General features: G+C 43.4%; 1 protein-coding gene across 1 annotated transcript in view; it reads left to right on the forward strand.

The window, feature by feature from the left end:
• Positions 1-12,318, forward strand: part of KIAA1549L (KIAA1549 like) — a 123,936-nt gene extending 111,618 nt beyond the window's left edge. Inside the window, exons 31-32 of the mRNA XM_029583086.1 lie at positions 2,048-2,196; positions 5,171-12,318. Of these exons, the coding sequence (XP_029438946.1) occupies positions 2,048-2,196; positions 5,171-5,452 (431 nt within the window). The 3' untranslated portion in view covers positions 5,453-12,318. The remainder of the gene's footprint in view (positions 1-2,047; positions 2,197-5,170) is intronic.
• The last annotated feature ends 6,516 nt before the right edge of the window (positions 12,319-18,834 follow it).

Below are 18,834 nucleotides of genomic sequence, written 5' to 3' on the forward strand. Positions count from 1 at the left end.
CACCCTTAACGATGATCAAGCTCCCCTTCCAATCGGGGGCGGTGAATGCTGACTGCGCCGTAGCCCTAGCCCCGGCAGAGCCAGAAAAGTGAACCAGGGAGCTTCTGCGTGGAAGGGGCTGGCCCAGAGCGTGAACGAATAATCTGGAAAGAAAGCAGGGAATGCTTGATCCATGACCTGACCTAATATCCAAAAAAAAAATGAGAGGCAAGAAGATCACACAAGCACGGGCTAGGCACAAATTATACTTCGATAATCTAATCAGCTACACCTCAGCCCATTGTAATAGGAGAGCTCTTTGGACAAAGAAGATTTGCTGTGAAGAAAAATGTTTAGTTACTCAGGGTCACAAAGTACAAACTATGATACATTTGCAGGGAAAAGCAGCCAATGAAGATGATGCAATACCCATTAATACCTGGGACCAGAGCTGCAAAAAACACACTTCCTAGTAACCTTGAGTAGATCTGGAAAATTCAGGAAAAACATTGGCTGGGCAGAAAATAAAGAGCTTCGATGCTTAAAAAAACACTTCAGTATTAAATCTCTCCCCATCCCCAATGCAAACAAACCAATCAGTGTCCCCCAGTCATTCCTTCCTCATGTGAAGTTTCCAAAATTACAGAAACATCCACTGGAGTTAGGGCTTCTAATGCCCCCTTCTTGTGGATTCAGCAATTGTTTTATAGAAGGAATATGATATACTTTAGTCAACGGCAGCAAAACATCCATAGAAATATATAATGCCTCCAGAAAATATTTTCATTTTGATATGGCATGAGTCACTCTTGATTTAGGAAAATTAACAAATCTCAAGCTTTTAACCTGGATTTAACTCCAATTTATTCTCGAGAGATAAATTATTTTTAACTAAACAGAGTTTGAGTCTTCGAAAAGTAAATCATATTGTTCAGATTGTAGGGCGGCATCCATACATAACTGAGATGGACAGCCTGCCAAAATATCTTCTACTCATAATAGTATCTGTCCAAGATCCTCCAAAGAGACAGGCTTCAGGATCTGTCATTCTCTCCATTCTTCCATGCTTGGGGGCAAAACTGGGATCAGTTTAACAGGGGAGGGGGGGGCCTTTCTCAGAGGCTCCTTCTACTCTCACCTGCTACTGCCATTCGTGCTCCATTCCCAGGGTCATTCTCACTTGTCTCTCGTGGATGACATTGATCCGGAGCACCAGCAGATGGCCCGGGCTAATCCCCTGCATGGGCCCTCTATGGCACACCCACCAGTCACGTATGCCAACGGATTATATAAATCTGAAAAGGAAGTGGCTGCGTCGTCAATCCGGAGAAAACCCAGCAGCAATGGCGGAATGATCCATCCATCCATCCATCAGAACTGGGAGGAACCTCATGGCTGGAAGAGGACACCACATCTAGTTCAGTTTTATTGGTCCTTGGTTTACCCATAGATCCAAGACAAGTTTCAGCGTGGCTTACAATAAACAAACAAAAATGAAAATAATTTTACCCCGCTTAACAGCCCTTCAAAGACCTCCCCTGGGATAGCTGTTGAGCAGGGGATGACCACAAAGGAATCGAAGGGCAAGAAGAAATCTTATCTTTCCTCTTTCTTACCATTCCAATGTACAGGAAAACAAAAGCCGATGGAAAAAATACTTTGGGGAAAGTCTGTAACAGAGCCCACAAGTGCTGAACTGATGTTATCTTTCTCCAGTATTGCTAATGTGCCTCCTCATCACTAAGCCCCCACTGTACTCTGGAACCCTCTTCTCCTTTCGCTTCCCTTGCTAATAAAATGGCATAAAACCGAAGCTTTGTCAGGGCCTCCCCTTGATTTCTCCCAGTCAGGCTTCCTTTTCTTCCCTGTTCATTTTATTAGTTTTCTCCTGCATTTCTAACCAATTTAAAATGAATAATAGCAGAAACGTTCCACTGCTGCGTTTCCGCAGGCTGGTGCATGGGTTGCATCTTTTTCACTGGCTTCGTTCACGTTCGGGTTTTTTTCCCCGGAATGGTCGCTCTGGTTTAACCAACGTTGTTCTTTAATCCTCTCTATTCCTGGGCAGGTAACACAGTGCCAGCAGTATTTGCCATCCCAGCAAACCGGCCTGGCTTCACAGGCTACTTCATTCCCACACCTCCCGCTTCATACCGGAATCAAGCCTGGATGCCGTATGCAGGAGATGGTGAACTACCGGGACAATGGGCAGATTCAGTAAGAAGAATTTTTTATGGTTTAATTTGATGTGCATAGGAATAATGCAGTTGTGACTGTCTTTGGAGGAGAAGGTATTGGAGGCCAAATTCTGCTACATGGGAGATAGAAATACCATGGAGATTAAATAGTACTGGAAGCAAAGGCAGAGCTCCCTTGCCCTTTACTATACAGAAGGCGGCATATCACGCTGTCATTCACTAGCAATACTTATTAATACCGAAGACATACTGTAAATCCAGAGTGCATAATGGGATTGCATGAAGGCGTGGCTTTAGTTTATTATCCTGTTTAATTGCTTTCCTAGATATAAATCAAAGTGATTTGCTCATAGATGGAGACAGGAATTTCTATCATTCTCAAGTTGTGAAACCATGAATAGGTGAACAAAATCTTTACTTGGAAACCTTATTTTATATATAACCCCCAACCCAGGCTCTCTTTAAGGTGCCGGGGCACACGCAATACTGGAGCTAAGCCCTGGACTCGCTCTTAACCCCGAATTTCAGGTTCTCCATTGGGCAGTTAAATGGGGAGGGGGGAAGAGCCCGTCCACTATACGCCTTATCTTCTTCTGTGTGCCAGAAGAGAAGCTGGACACTGGGATCGTGTTCCAACATGAAACTATACTGAAGAATGAATGGGTGTCACGGGATACAATCTCCAGGAATGCAGTTTACAAGCAGTCAGTCTCTGGTCCCTCAATGTCCCTTCTCTCTCCTTGCATGGACTGTGAAGATGCCCTGGGAAAACTGGGAAGGGTTCTCCTCTCCCGTAGGGACATCTCCTGAAATTCCCGCGAGCCACTGCTTGATCTTGAACTCAGATTTTATTTTTTCTTCTCTTCTTGTCTCCTGTATCTTGTGGGTACCTCCTTAATTGTTTGCTGTTGGTGAATGCCAAGATGGTAGCTCATTTCCTCCTCTCACATCCTAGCCTATTGAACCTTCTACCAATTGCTTGGACTGAGAGATATCTGGATAGCTTATTAAAAAAATAAATCAGTTCTTCATGGCTCTCTCTTAGGGCCCGATGTAAGAAAATGTGAGCTACTCGCAAAACTCCCAATGCAGTAAACTAATAGTATGAACATGCGTTGAGGGTTAGAAAGTGTGCTGTCCTGAAAATGTGCATAGAAGACATGCTTAGCGTGCATAAAATACTCTTCTGTGCAAAGTGTCTTGTGTAGAAAAAAAAGATTGATGCACACAAAACAATTTGTGGGCATGAAAACATTTGTGCACAAAGCATATGCTTTCTGCACAGAAAACTTAACTTGTGCACAGATTTTGTTTTATGTGGATCAGTTCCAAGTATAGGATCCCTCGACCATGAACATCAAGTTCAACCCCATAGACTGACATTAGACCTAGTAACTTTACTCCAGCCAGTGCAGGAGTTAAATCTGCAGGGTTAAGAAACCAAGAGTTAAGCCTTACCTGCCTCTCTGCATTGGGGAGTCATAGCTGATGCCTTCCCTAACTGTTTGCATTGAATCTTAACTGCCAAGCATTCAACCAGTCCTCGGGCATGTTGAGGTTACTTCTCATTCTGTCTTCTCCTTCAGGGAACAGCACTGCATTGTCATGTAGCAATATAGAAATGCATAGCAGTAGTAGAAGTAGTAGTCGTAGGGATGTCCACTCTGTTGGAGATCTTGTGGAATCCATTTAATGGAAAACTATTCTCTCTAATTTATCTGAGGTACCATTCACTAAATACTGAACAGAACAGAGTCACGAGGCACTCACTAATCACCTTTCTCTCCTCTGAGTAAATTCTATTTACCACGACCTTCTGTCATCTATCACTCAACCAGTTTCTAATCCATTCCACCACCTTTGGACCCATTCCCAGGTGGTTCAGCGAATTAATGAACCTCCCAGGTGGGGCAATATCAAAAGCTTTGCTGAAATCCAAGTAAAACCACATCCACATCATTTGACACGATCTCCCTCTGGTAAAACCATGCAGCTTCGAATCCTTACAGCCTCATTAAAGTATCTGGAAGCCAGCGGGCTAGAGGATCCAAGGCAGCAAATGATACTCCCTGCGCCTTCCCTTCTCTTTGCCAACACCCACCTGCTGTACTGGCGCTACTTTCCCTTGTCCTTCCACAGGATCACTCCCCCCCTTCCACCACATTGGCCCTCATTGGCCCTGCTCTTCCTCCTCTACCCTTCCTGGCAGCTAGACCCGCAGAGAGGTTAGTGGCACAGGAACACAGTTACGCCACCTCAAGAGAGGAGTCTGGGGGAAGAGGGACAAGATGAATCCGGGATGTGGTATTACCTTTTTTTTAAGGTGAGGTGGGGGTTACAGTGTGGATGTACATTTTTTGCCAGCTGCTTTTCTAATAGCTGACCCAAACTCAGCTTCCTGCTCACTGGTTCCTGCTCTTAGATTGATTGATTTATTTTTTTTTTTCTACCTGAACATTTTGTCCAGCCTGGTGCTTCCTTAACCAGACAGTCTGCCATCTGTTTTACCTCTAAATGTTCCCATCCTCAGCCTACCCTCCCAATAATGGTCCAAGGCCTAACCAGCAAGGTTGCAGGTTTACCCTCGGGAATTCACGAAATCCATATTGTTAATTATTTTTTTCCAGCACGCGTACACCTTCCTGCATTTACATGCACAACCGTGGACCTGGCTGTATCATCTAGCCAGGATATGGAGAAAGACTCAGCAGGGATGCAGAATAAAATCTGTCCAAATAGTAAAGCATAACCTTTCTGATATATTGGCCCTCCAATCTGGGCTACTACACAGAAAGTTAGTATGTCACTTTTCCAGCCATTATGCTATTGTATTTCGTTTTAGTTAGGGTATTCTAAAATGCCTTGAATCATGTCTGTAATATAATATCTAGCATTATGATGACCTGCACCGTTTTGCCATCTTTGTGTAATGCATGACAGCCCATGTTAATATTTAATTTATTCTAACTTCTGTAATTTCCTTCATTCTATAGGTTCCTCTTCCCGGGTACACTGAAGCGTATCCCCGGCCACATTACCCCCAGAATTCACCCTCCAGGCTTCCCTGCCAGTACAGCCAGCCAGGAAGCACGCATCCGAATCTGGAACAGGCTACCATATCCTCCGTGGCGGCCTCCCAGCAGAGCCTGGCGGATGCCGACACGCCCGAATCCTCAGTCACCAACCTTTCCACAGCAGCCCTCGTGAAAGCAATACGCGAAGAGGTTGCCAAACTGGCCAAGAAACAGACAGACATGTTTGAGTTCCAAGTTTGATACGGGGCACAGCGTTTTCGCCTACTTAACTGAATATTATAGTACGGAGAACTAGAAGGAAATATTCGTAAGTCTTGGAGACTCCACCTCTTCTATTTAAAGCTGAATGTGAACAAGCTTGTGCCTTGGCAGAAAGGGGGTCCTCGCTTTTCATTTGAAAACAAAATGTGAATTGGAGGGGCAAACCAGTTCTTCAAAATTCTTATTGCATCTCTTAATGGTGTACCATCAGTCTAAAACGGCTGTTTTAAAGAGGCAAAACAAGGCCCCTAGGTGCCCTGGCAGTTGTCAGTTCCAGCTATAGCCAACCTGATTCCTAGAGTCACCGTCTGACCCCCTGCCTCCTTCCAGAAGGGGAGACGCGGAACGCTGCTGCACGACGGTGCTCAAGTTCGGGAATTTCTGGTAGGGGGCCTTAGAAATATTATTGCGCACCATTCAGCCGCACAACGGTAATTTCTGAAAAGGCTACTGCGGTATTAGGGGGGAGGGTGAGGAGGGGGCTTCACGGTGACTCCTTGAAGCAGAGAGCGTGGAAATCGGATTAAGCTTAGAAAGTGTTGATTTGCAACCGCTGTTTGTGTGGATAAGTTAACGCTACAGTCTCAGGCTCTTAAGGAGGGGAGGGCAAGATTTAAGTTCAGGGAAAAGCAGGATGAAAGAGCGCGGTAAGCTTGCTGGTCAGTCGTGAAAATAGTGTATCTGGGAGCCAAAGGCTTCGCGTCCGGTGGCTTCTGAAAAAGAAACATTCCACCAAGAAATGCACAAGGGGAAAAGGCGTGAGGTGGGGACCTCTGCCCCAGAGTGCTGAAGGGAAGAGATGGGGAAATGTTGCACATTGCTTTTGGAGCAACATTTGGCTGAGGATTTTTTTTTGTTTCCCTGATGTTGTCAGCACTTTTTTTTTTTTTTTGCACTACTTTAGACCAAAATTAAAGTGTAGACTGTGTCTTATAGTCGGCACACGCAAGAGCCCTAATACCTTTCCCCATCAAATCTTTATTAAACAGCTCCTTTCTGCTGTTCGAGGCAGGAAAAGACTTGGTCCCCTGCATGTTAAAGGAATATTTTGTGCTAAAGAAGTAATCAGATTGGACTAGCTGAGGGCCATATAGCATTCAGACCTTTCTGATTGTATTAATAGAGTGGTTTGCCAAGAATCTCGTAAAAAACAAAATGTGAATAAATCCAGTAATGTGAATTTTGGTAGCTTTTCTTTTAAGACAATATTCTGCACCTAATGCCTTTGATGCCAATTAGTACCAACAATTGCTGCTGTTATAAATAATGAAAAGGAAGACCATTCTCCGGTCTGCTTAGAGAAGGCTGGGCTGGAAAGCTGCACACCGTGCTGCTCTAGGTAAGCTTCAGGCTTTCAGGGAGGGAAGCTGATACTATGAGCTTTCAGGGGAGCGAGGGATGAGACATGGCTATCCGAGCAGCTGCGAGGATGCATGTGACATGAGCTTGCGAAACGAGAGAAACCCGAGTCCCACCTTGCCTGCCATGATGAATAGGTCCACCTTACAAGGAAGCTTCTGTTTAGCACAGAGTTTTCTCTTCTTTATTGAAGGGGTAGAGTGCGGTAACCTAATGCCAGGCGGGCAAAAAGGGGTAGCTGCAGTCCTTGTCTCCTACACTAGAGAAGGGGATACATAAATTCCAGAAATGAAGCCTGCTTAAGCAACGTACGTTTTTGTAGCGTGCTCGTTCAAACCATGTGTCAAGTCGAAATATGCAAATTAGTAAATAGTTGTAGTGTGGACTCAGCAAAGCAGTGCCCCCTTGAGAAAAAAAGGCTGTTTGAAATCTGCAATAGCCAGGGACCCCCATGCAATATGCGCCACTGCTGCGCTCTCTGACTGTGTCTTCTCCCACTCACAATGGAGAAAAACAATTGATCTGTGAAGAGCTGAACTCCATGCTGTAGTGTAGTACATTATTTTCAAGGATAACGTAAAGATGTAGCCTGAAAGACCATGTCCCTTCTACTCTAGTTTTGCTGTGGGTTGTTTTGGTCACGTTTGATGTCTTTTGGAGGAAATGAGAATGTTCTTCATCCTGGGTTTTTTTTAAATCTCAGTAGAAGTAACTCAGTATTAGTTTTGCTAGGACTGTTGCATTAAGAGAACCACCGTGCAGCTTACTTTAGAAAGAGAGAAGTTTCCGAGAAGTGGGTTAGAAAGGTGGGCCGCTGATGTTAGGAGCCCATGTCAAGCTCTCGGGAGGCCGTTTGCATTAACAATGGCGACGTGCTGGTCTTTGTTTTCAGAGGACGGGGTCCACTGACCTGATGAAGGCAGCGTGGTTCTTGAAAGCTCGCCTCAAAAAAAAAAAGGGCATCACGCAGACCTATTTTATTTCTTCATATCTAAATAGACTAACATGGAAAGTGCACGTCAGTCTCGGTTAAACTGCGTAGGTTGCCTGTACAGCTTCCTCTGCCACCTGCGAAGGGCCTGCTTTAGCAGGGTTTGGCCATTTCGAAAATTTGAGGCTACAGAATGAGAAATACTAAGAATGGCGTGTGCAGATGATCTAAGCACAGAGTTTATTTAAAAAAAAAAAAAAAGACAAACTATTTCAAATTAAGAAAGGTCTTTTCTGGAAGAATCTGAGGCTAGATCACAGAAAGCAAAGATGTTTATGTGAAAGATCATGAGTAATATAATTTATTACTAATGAAGATCTTTTTCTTTTTAAATTTTCAGAGTTCATTTTGCTATTTAAATGCAGCAAGGACAAATAAAATGTATTTTTCTAATTTCAAAGTATGCAATATTATGCACACATATGTAGACACACACACACACGCATATCCCATAAATATGTGCAAATACATAGGGTGATAATGACAGCCAATTAAGCTGTCACATTAAAAACAAAATCAGTGTATTCTTTGGAAGTAATTTTCAGATACTTGCAGACCTGTAAACTTGTGGGGCTTTTTGTACCTGTGGGACCCATACGAAGCTATTTGGCTATTTTCCCTTTCAAAACATGGAATCTTGAGACTATTGGGTGCGCGTCAGAATTTCAGATGTTGGGATCAGGGGGAGACTGACCGTTCGCACAATAGGGCCCCAAAGCATTCTCCCCTAGCCTCGGGTAGGTGATTAGGGGCCCATGAGCGCAGATCACTGCCAGTCCCTCCCCTGGCATGGCATAGACAATCTTCAGCATGATTTACCTAGCTAAAGCGCCCTGGATGAAAGCAGATGTTCATGGTGTGTGAGGGCTTTTAGCTGTTTTCCCAGATGTGACTTCAAGTTGAGGGCCTATATTTAAAAAAAAAGAGGAAATATAAAGGTTGTGTGACATGTCCAAACACAGTGGAAGGTTGGTTGTTTTTATTCATTCTATTTTGAAGCAAAAATGTATGTTACGTGTTACCCACTGATTGTGCATCTTCAGGTGTTATTTATATTGTCGTCTCTTTGTGCAATTTTTTTTGCACATGGGCAAAACTAAGTGTATGGTTAAAACAAGATTAATAGAACATTCCAGTTGCTTACATACACAAAAGATAGTGTGTATGTCCTAAACATGGTGCTCTAGTGGCACCATGTTTAGGACATAACCTTACCTTTCAGCAATTAAGGTTGACTATTATTGATCAAATTCTACCATCTAGGAGAGAGAGCGATAGCCAATATCTACTATTGCTCAGAGAGCAATGCTGTTTTTTGTTTTTTTTTGCTACATATAGTTCAACCAGATGCTTTGAATCTCGAACAAGAGTGTGAATCAGTCATATGATCTACTAAGCATTAGCAGATTCATTAAAAAAACCTGTAATTTTTATTTTGTACAGTTCGCCTATTTTATGAATTGCTTTCCTGCAGTCTTTGAAGATTGGTTGTACATTCGGACCTGTAGCTTTGATTTTGTTGATGTTAAGACATTTTTTTCAGATGGAACTGGGATTGGCATGATTGGGACTACATGACTCTGACATCATAACTGTGTTTAACATAAAAAAAAAGGTGTCTGACCTAGGATCTGCTAAGGAAACTGCCGCTGTGAGACATGATGCTGTAAGAATTTATGGAGAGTACTTTTGAGACAGTTTTTGCAAAAGTTACTTTGGTAGACAAGAAGAGTACCCCTGAGAAGGGGGAGGGGGCATGACGATAGCGCTAAATATGAACCATCTGTTAGGGGTATCAGGGATTGAAGCTGTGGTCCCTGCTACTCAAGGCCAGGGGGTCTTGCAGTAGAGCCACAGAGGGACTCTGGATTAGTAAGAGTCCCGCAGAAAAATATGAAGCCAAATAAAAGTTAGGGGTACTTGCCTACGGAAGCTCCTTATTTGACCAGCATTAGGTGTGTCCCAAATAGAGGGATGTATATAGGGAGCTCTTGACTGTCACACATTTGCTGGTCCAACAGTCCACATAGAGTTTTCTCTGTGATATTCTGTTGGTTGGCTGTGTTCCTGTGTTTCCTGCTTCCTACTCTGGTTCTGGTCCTCGGCCGCACTCCTGTTTCCTCCTCTGGCCCTGGTTTTTGGGTCCTTCCTGGGAAGTCCTGGCATCTGCCTGCACCCAAGGGCTCAACCCACGGGGAATGGCAGCTGCTTCTGGCAGAAGTCAGCGGCTCCAGACCACCCAGCCTCTCCAAGGTACGTCCCTGCCTGGACACCGTACCTACTCTCTGTCTCCTGCAGAGCAGGCTGTGAGATCATGTCTGGTTGAGAAAGGAGTTGTTTTCTAATTCGATGCTTTTCTAGTGAGCTAAGTTGCACCGTGGAGTCAAAAAGGATAAGTACTCTTATTTTTCTCTACGTTTTCAGATTTTGGCAAGACATTGCATGCTCTTATCATTTCCAGTGGCTTCGTTCTAGTTTAGTTGCTGGAGAAGAACTGAGGATTAAAACATTTTTGACGAACTTCTTGGCAAGGTGGGAAAAGAATGTTGAGTGGAGAAGCAATTTAGGAGAAGTAAATTTTCATCAAGAACACTTTTTGAAACGTGAGGCAAACAATGGCATGTTTTTCGACTTTGTACAACCAGTAGTGGTTGCACAGTGATTAGCACCATCTGTTGTGATGTTCAACGAAACAGACCGGCTTATAAAAATAAAATACAAAAAAACTCTTACAATAGTAGGTGATGAATTTAATATAAGTGACCACTAACTGACGGGAGCTAAAAATTGCTGCATGAGGGTCACCTCTCACACGAATGCCTCTCTCCTTCCCATCATTTGATGGTGTTTTATCACTGGTTAAACGATTCACAGATGTAATGATGTCAACATACAAACCTGAGTTTGCTATTAGTAGGAAAATGATTTTAGGGGCCATAAGCTCATTTAGATGCAAGGTTTTGCATGCATTTTAACAAGCTAGTTTAAAAGAGCCTGCCTGGAAAGTTTCAGTTTAAAATAAATGATGGTCAGGTTCGTGCAGTAAAAGCGCCTGCGTCACATGCACCCACTGTTGCCTCCCCCGGGGAACACTTCTTTCGTATCCCGGCTAAACGTGTGCACGGATTGGACGCTCTGAGAGTCCGCGTGGCTTTTAGGCAGGCAAGTTCCAGCCTTGGCCAGCTTAAGCCCAACCTGTTGGGTGCAGCTCCCAATCATCCTTTGCAGGAAAGGATACTGGAGCGGGAATCCTTGAGATGGTTATGAAGTCTGCAAATAACTTCTGTAGAAGCTGTCTCCAAGGTGCACCCTGCATAAATTCTTACAGGAACATTTCACATAGTGGCAGGTCCTTTGGCAGAGCCGAGCTATACCAGATGCAAGACTTCAATATAAGCGTGATGTTAAAACTGAACAATAGAAGAATCGTAATTTGACTTTTGTAATATACTGTATATGATTGTGTTGTTGCCAATATGATAATATGGGAGCATCATGAGGAAATGTAAAATGTGTTTCATGCTTTGTTTGCTTTAAATTTAACATTGCCACAGTAATGCAGAAGTACACACAAAGGTTGTGCCCCCTGCACACACTCGCCAGACTGACCACCTCAGGCTTTTTTTTTTTTTTCCATTAAAAGTATTTACTTTCCAGTGTTTTTATGCTGCTCTGTGCAAATGAAATGTATAAGTTATGAAATATGCTATTTTTTTGAGGGGGGGGGGGGGGTTGAAAGGTGACATTGGACTGTTTAGGGGGTTGCTCTAGCAGGAAGTAGTTGGAATTCTCCAGTTACATTTTCCTGGCAGGGGGCGAGTAGTATTACATAAGATGCATTGATACCACCATTGCTTTCTTTTCCGTAATAGTTCCTTCATGTTTACCTGTAAAGCGAGCTGCTTTCCCTCAATGAATGCTGAGAAACCGGGGACTGCCTCGGTCCCCAACCCGGTCCTCGCACACCTCCTAGCTAGTCTGATTTTCAGCATTTTATAATAAACATTTACATGCTCTGCCTCCATGGTTTTGCAAACGCATCTCATGAATATTCATTGTGAATATAAATCAGACCTGTTTGGCGCTCTTGAGGATCAGGTTGGTCACCCCTGAGCAGTCCCTGTATAACTTCTGACCTTGGGCATATTCTGCTGTAGTGTTGTATTCTCTAGGATCTGAAAGATATATGCTGACCATTGATGGATAAAAAAAAAAAAAAAAAAAAAGCTTCACTGAAATCTCTGGACAAGTCTTGCTGGTTGAAAAGCAAGGTTACATTTTTGCAAAAGCCTAAATAAAACCAAATATTTGCCTATTCTTCACCTGTAATAAATCAATCACAGATCTTTACAACACAAAATTCATGTAAGAATCTTGCAATTAGTTCCATCTTTTCTAAGCTAATAAAATCCTTCCAAAGTGATCCGCTGGGGTCCGTGTGCAGCAACAGTAAAAAAAAAAAAAACCAAAACACAAAAAACAAAAGCAAATAGAATGTTAAGAATGATTTGAAAAGGAATGGAGAATAAAACAAAAAAAATATCATATTGCCTCTGTACTGATGCATGGTCTGACCCGCACTCTGAATATTGTGTTGCCCCCGTCTCAGAAAAGATATAGCAGAGCTGGAAAAAGTATAGGGAAGGGCAACACAAATGATAAAGGGGATGAATTTGGCTGCCTTATGAAGGCTAAACAAGTGAGGGCTCTTCAGCTTGGAAAAGAGATGACTTAGAGAGGGACGTGATTGAGGTTTATAAATCATGAGTGACCTGGAACAGGTAGAGTGTAGTAAGTTACCCTTTCAAATAATACTAAGACTGTTGTGAGCTGGGTGTGAACAGCAGGGAATGGATTTCTCCATTAGGATCTGTTGGAGACTTCTTCCAAGTGACTCGGATTGGCCATTGTTGGAGAAAGGATGCTGGTGATATTGCACCCTTGATCTGCCACAGCATGACATTTCTTATGTTCTGTTGAACCAAAGCTTATAGTGGATATCAGTTGGACTGTTACCAAAATTTCTATTGTCCCCTTCTCTTGGGAAGCGATTTTGCCACCTTGATGGAGGATTAGGTGAATAATGGATAACTCTTCATGATTTACTTAGCGTAGGTAACCAGGGAACACGGCTCAACATCTTACCAAACTCCTAGGATGGCTGTGAGCTGTAAGGGTCTCACTTTTCTGGGTTTATTCCTCCTGGAGGGGAAAAATGGAGGGAAAGGGGAACAAAGGGAGATCTTCCCTGTGTCACATGGCTATTTCATAATCACCTTCTCTTACATGCCAAAAAACTCTAGCAAATTCTCAGCTGAGGGGGAGGAGCAAGGCGAGTGGGGGAAGGTCAAACTTTTAACCCTAGACCACACCAAAATTTCTTCTCAGTAGAGGGAAGTCCTGGGCTGGACCAAAACGCAATGAGACAAAGGGTTACACCAGCACTGAATCTTCCATGTCATCTCTATATTCAGATAGCAATCATGTGATCAGATTGAACAACCAGTGGCATTTTATAATTCATCTAAACTACTTTTCATTTTCTTTCAACTTTAAGATGTTTGATCTCAAAGATGAGGATGTACAGCCTTACAAAAGGAAATGCTTTACTTCATTATGCTGTCATCTGTAATACTACCTTTTTCTATTAACATTCCATTGTCTTCAAAACATTTTCTCTCAACTTTTCCCTATTGTATGTATTAATTGGTGGTAAGGAGTAAACCATAATTCTCTCAATCTGAGAAGATGCTGCAAGACTAGAAAATATGAGAACTAGAATTTGAAATTGAAAGGGCATCCATTTTAACATGCTATGCAATCCAAAATTAAACTTTCAGAAATTGTAGATGAAATGGTTTATATGAAATTGTTTAACTCCAAATGATACATATCACTGAAGCACCATTAAATATAGACTAGCTTATTGCAAAGGACTTGTAATTTTTTACAGACATGTATATAATATATGCAGTAGTTACACAACATACAAGAGTATAGCTTTGTACAGACATGACTAGGTTTCCGTGTTGATATATTTATCATGGTTAGAAATACATATGCTGTTTCTTGACAATTTTGCATATTAAAAAAAAAATCATTGTCTCAAAACTAGCCTTGAGAAATGTCACTGTCTTCCCTTAATTTTGTAGCTTGCTGAATGTGCTCTATTGGGTCGACTGTGAGTATGTATTGACTTTGTAATAACAAAAGGAGCTAAATCAACAGCACAAAACAGAAGAAGAGAAACCTTGAAAGATTCCTGAATGGAATTTGCTTGGTGTGTGTAAAGACTGTTCAGCAAGGGAATTCTTTCATTTGCTACTTCCACTATGTAGAAAAACCTTTGAATCCTAGTCCAGATAATCTGTTTACATATGCATTACCTGTGTAAAAGCTCTTCTAGGTGTGTAAACCGCCCTATGGTCCATGTATTGTTTCACTTGCAGTTTTCCTGACCTTCTGGAAGTGGACAAAACAGGAGCGTTAGAGGCAATATCCTCACCCAAAGAAACTGCTAGGATCCTAGTCTGTGTTTGTAACCTCTATCTCTAGTCCTCACTCAGAGGTGAGAGAAGTAATTAGTGGTGTGCCTCAGCGATCACTGTGAGTGATAGAGTGGAGATGTTAAAAGGAAAAGATTGCCTGTTTGCAGATGATATGAGAAGACACCTCTAGGGGAGCAGAGAGAATGAGACATGATCTAAGAAAGCTCAAGGCATGGTTGATGGCTTGGAAGTTAAAATTCAATGCAAGAGTGCAGCCTTGCATTTGGAAAACAGGTGTGAGGCTGATGGGTGCGGTTTGCAAGAGAAACCTTGAGGTAATAGTGTTTGATCTCAAGGTAGCAAAACAGTGTTGCAACGTGGTAGCCAGAGCGGTGCATGTAGAGAGTATATCCAGCTGAGCAAAGCAGGTGATAATGCCCCTGTACAGGTCCTTGGTCAGGCCTCACCTGGAGTACTGTGTTCAGGACTGGAGGCCTTAAGACAGAAAGGGTAGAGACTGAGAGAGGCTATCCAGAGGAAGGCAAGAAAAATGGTGTAGGGTCTGCACTAACAATCTCTTGAATGAGACTTGAAGACCTAAATATGTACATCCTGGAGAAAAGATGAGGAAGGGGAGACATGACAGACATTTAAATTACCTGCAAGGCATTAATAATATACAAAAAAAAGTTAACTCTCTTTTAATGGAAAAGAAGTTGTAGAACTAGGGGTTATCATGCTTGGAATTCTCTGGATTTCCCCATGAGACCAAGATAATTTGCATCAATTTGCTGGGTCTCCGTGGCAACGCTGAAAAGCTCTGGGTCTCTCTGTTTATTGCTGTAAGCACTCCCCTTCTGCAGGGAACACAGGAGGGAGAAGGCCTGGGGCTGCAGGCAGTAGGTGGGGGAAAAACTGGAGATGGGCGGCAAGAGGCAGCTCAGCCTGCAGCTGGGACTCCAGGATGTGGGACTCAGCTGAGAGGGTGCACAAGTCCAGGGAGCTGTGGCTTATAGGGGGGGTGTGGGGTGGGAGGGAACGAATGCGTGCATCATCCCTGGAGAGGGGTTAAAGCGGTGGTGATAGAGAGAGGAAATATGGATTCGCAGGGGAGGGAGTGGGACAAAGAAATTTGATGCTCATTATTTACTTCCCTTCCCCTCGCCACTGCTAATCCACAGCAATCTCATGGTGACCACAGCTCGAAAGTCTCCAGGGGTCATTCTGTGAGGTTCCTAGCCTTGGAAAACAACATCAGAAAACCCTTTTTTTTTTTTTTTTACAGATAGAGTGGTAGGTGTCTTGATTACCTTCGCAGAGGGAAGGGGGTGGAGATAAAAGCGGTAACAGAACTTTGAAAATTGTAGAATAAAACACCGAGGAGCCCTGCTGGCAAGATGATGGGAATGAATTGCAGCAGAAACCCGCACAGCACGACGGGCGTCGCCCCAAAAACAGCGTTGGCTTTCTAGAAGGCATTCAGATATCCTGGGCGGGGTGGTGAGTCCCATCCTAAACAGTACCGGGAGGTGGGGGGGGGGGGGGGGGGGGGGTGGAGATGACCTACATAGAAAGACCTCGGATACTTACAGTACCCGACTGCAATCCGCTTTGAAGTGCCTGGAAGGTGGAATATAAATAAATAAATGGATAGACCCAAGCTTTCATGAGATAAATGAAAGCAGAACAAAATAAAGCTATGGGGGGAAAATGTTTTATTATATGGTGTATGTGCATGGAAAAAAAATACTAAATCAGTTTTGCCAGTGCCTTGCACTGAATTATTGTATTTCCATCTAAAGTTATATGTAAACCGACGCGATATGATTTTTCATGAACATCGGTATATAAAACCTTTTAAATAAAATAAATAAATAAATTGCATGAGACCTTAGAGCAGTTAGATGTGTAAAAAAATAAACAATTAGACAGCAACTTTCAAACCGGCGTGTGGGGGCACTTGGGTGAGTGCGTGGGTTGGCGGGTACCCAGATAATGCACCATTTTATAACTTGCACGCACATGGGTGCCCAATTTTAAATGGGCATGCAAATCCCGATTCTACCGTATAAGTCAGGGCATTTTACAACGGGTGCGCGTGCAAGCCATGACCTGTTTCACCCACGTAAGCGTTAGGTCCTCCAAACCCCTCGGTTTGATAGCCTGCACTCCTCCCCCAGCTACCCCAGACCCTTTAAACCTTTCCAAAATGGCTTGGTTTGTTTGGTTTTTTTTACAACTTACACCTCCTCCATAGCAGAAGTAAACTTACGTAGCAGTGGGCCTGGGTGCATGGAGGGACACGTGACCATTTACTCGCATGTCTCTTGGCCACGCCCCTGAATTCCCATGCTCCGCCCAGACCATGCCCCCTGTATGGAATCGAGTGAGATGTGCACACAGTGGCAGGTACCTGCACATCTGGGCGGCTCTTAAAATTCTGTGGACGCGTGCAAGCCCGACTTGTGCATACGTCTGATTTTGGCACAGGCTGGGCTTTTAAAATTCATCCTTTAATGTCAGCGGGGGGGGCCTCCTCTCTAGCCATCTTTCTCATGTGCTGCAAATAGTTTGCAGCTCTGGGAACGTGAAGAACCTCCTCCTAACGGTCTGCCAGCGACAGGAATGTTACTCTTTGTCTACATCAAAACAGAAGTCAGACTAAATGGTGTGGAAATCACCTTTCCGTGCATTGAAAAGCAGAAGGCCTGCATTAAAAAAAAAAAAAAAAAAAAAAATCCATACAGGAGCTGCTGAATAAAGCCCAGCCAATTACAGGGAGAGAGAGAGAGAGAGATACCTGCTGAGCTATTCTTGAATTCATACTGCCATCTACTGTTCATGATCCTTCCTTGTACTGCATTTCCAAAAAACATTACACCTACTCATCCACCTTCCCAGACGACCACTCTGGAAGCTCTGAACTCAAGCCTTCCTTTTTTGGAGCAAATTAAAATTTCCGATCAGAGACGCCCCCCCCCCTGCACAGTACCTCACTTTAAACAACCCCTGCCCTCTACTCCATCTATCCCACTAGGCAGGGAAGGTTTCTCCTGGGGAGTTCTGCAAGCTATTTATCAATTCGGAAAAATTCTGCACATTTTTATATTTATCAAAATAGCACAATGTATGGCAATTCAGTGTCTGAGCAATTTATGGTTAAATCTTTTTTTTTTTTATTTGTTTCAAATAAAACCACATAGTACTGGATCACTGGTAAACTCTTTCCAGTATCCAGTTCAAGCAACAAGTAGCACAGTAATACTGTTACCCCCAACCATCTTCACCCCCCGCCCCCAGAGCAATTTAATTTAAAATATACAATAAAATGTAATTGCAGAATTTATGATCATTTCTATTGCAGAATTTTCCCGAGTATTCTTAAGACTACATAAAAACCCTCTCCCACTTCGCTTCCCTATTCCCCCTTGGCTGGTGGCTGGAACCTCCCTCCTCTCTTTCTCGCTCCCACTCCCTCCTCCCCACCCAGGCCCGATCCCGTCACACTTTCTCTTCCACCCCTCTCTTCCTTCACTCCTCCATATTCTCTCTCTCTCTGCAACACTTAGGATGGATCCTTCCCCGTGCCCAGTTTTACTGCTGCTGCAGATGTGTTGTTTACAGAGGGCAGCCACATTTTTTTTCGCTTGGCCATGGATGCCAAATTGCCTGGCCGAGGCTCTGAGAAGCAGGGGTGCTACAGCTGTGGTTTCGGTCTGCCTTATATTTTATTTATTTTAGATGTAGCGCACACCTTTCCGTTCATGAGGAGTTACATTCAGGTATTAAGTATTTCCCTGTCCTGAGAGGGCTTGCTGTCTGATAGGCCGATGAAACAATGTGCATTTGGCAGCGTGCACAGTTTAACCCTCAGCTGCGCGCGCTGCTTTTGTGTGCAAACTTTACTGCTGATGGAGCAAGGAGTTTTGCACACAAGGAAATGTGTGCACAGCAATGTGCATTTAAGTTAGCGCCCTTGCATGCAAATGCTATGCTAACGATGGCATTAGCTATTACCTCCCAATGCAGAGAGCTGCGCTGGCTTACCTCCTGTTTTCTTAGCACTGGAAACTTAACTCCTAGTTTGAGGTGGAATAAAGGTTCCGGGGTCCACAGGCAGAAAGTGGAGTTGCGGTGCTGAGACCTGTACTCAGTATTTTAGCTGCAGAAAACACAAAAAGCATGTTTTCCACATGTAAAATATGAGTTATGTGCACAGAATATGCTTTTTGTGCTGAAACATTTTTTGTGCACATAACTCATATTTTATGTACAGAAAACATGGTTTCTGTGCACAAAATCATGTTTTCCATGCATAAAATGTGTAGGGAGCCCTGGTGGGTTTCTACTAAAAGGAATGTACCAACTGTGTAGGGAGAGGAGAAGCATCTTTAGTTGCTCTGCAGCTCCCCCATGTGGGCTGCTGTGTTGGTTGCTCCTTACTGCTATAAAAAGGAGAAACAGCTAGAGGGGGGTGTGGTTTCTGAGCTGCCCTTTGAGGAAGCAGCTTGGGGGTTTTGCCT

Source organism: Rhinatrema bivittatum, chromosome 17 (genome assembly GCF_901001135.1).
Source record: "Rhinatrema bivittatum chromosome 17, aRhiBiv1.1, whole genome shotgun sequence".
Classification (NCBI taxonomy): domain Eukaryota; kingdom Metazoa; phylum Chordata; class Amphibia; order Gymnophiona; family Rhinatrematidae; genus Rhinatrema; species Rhinatrema bivittatum.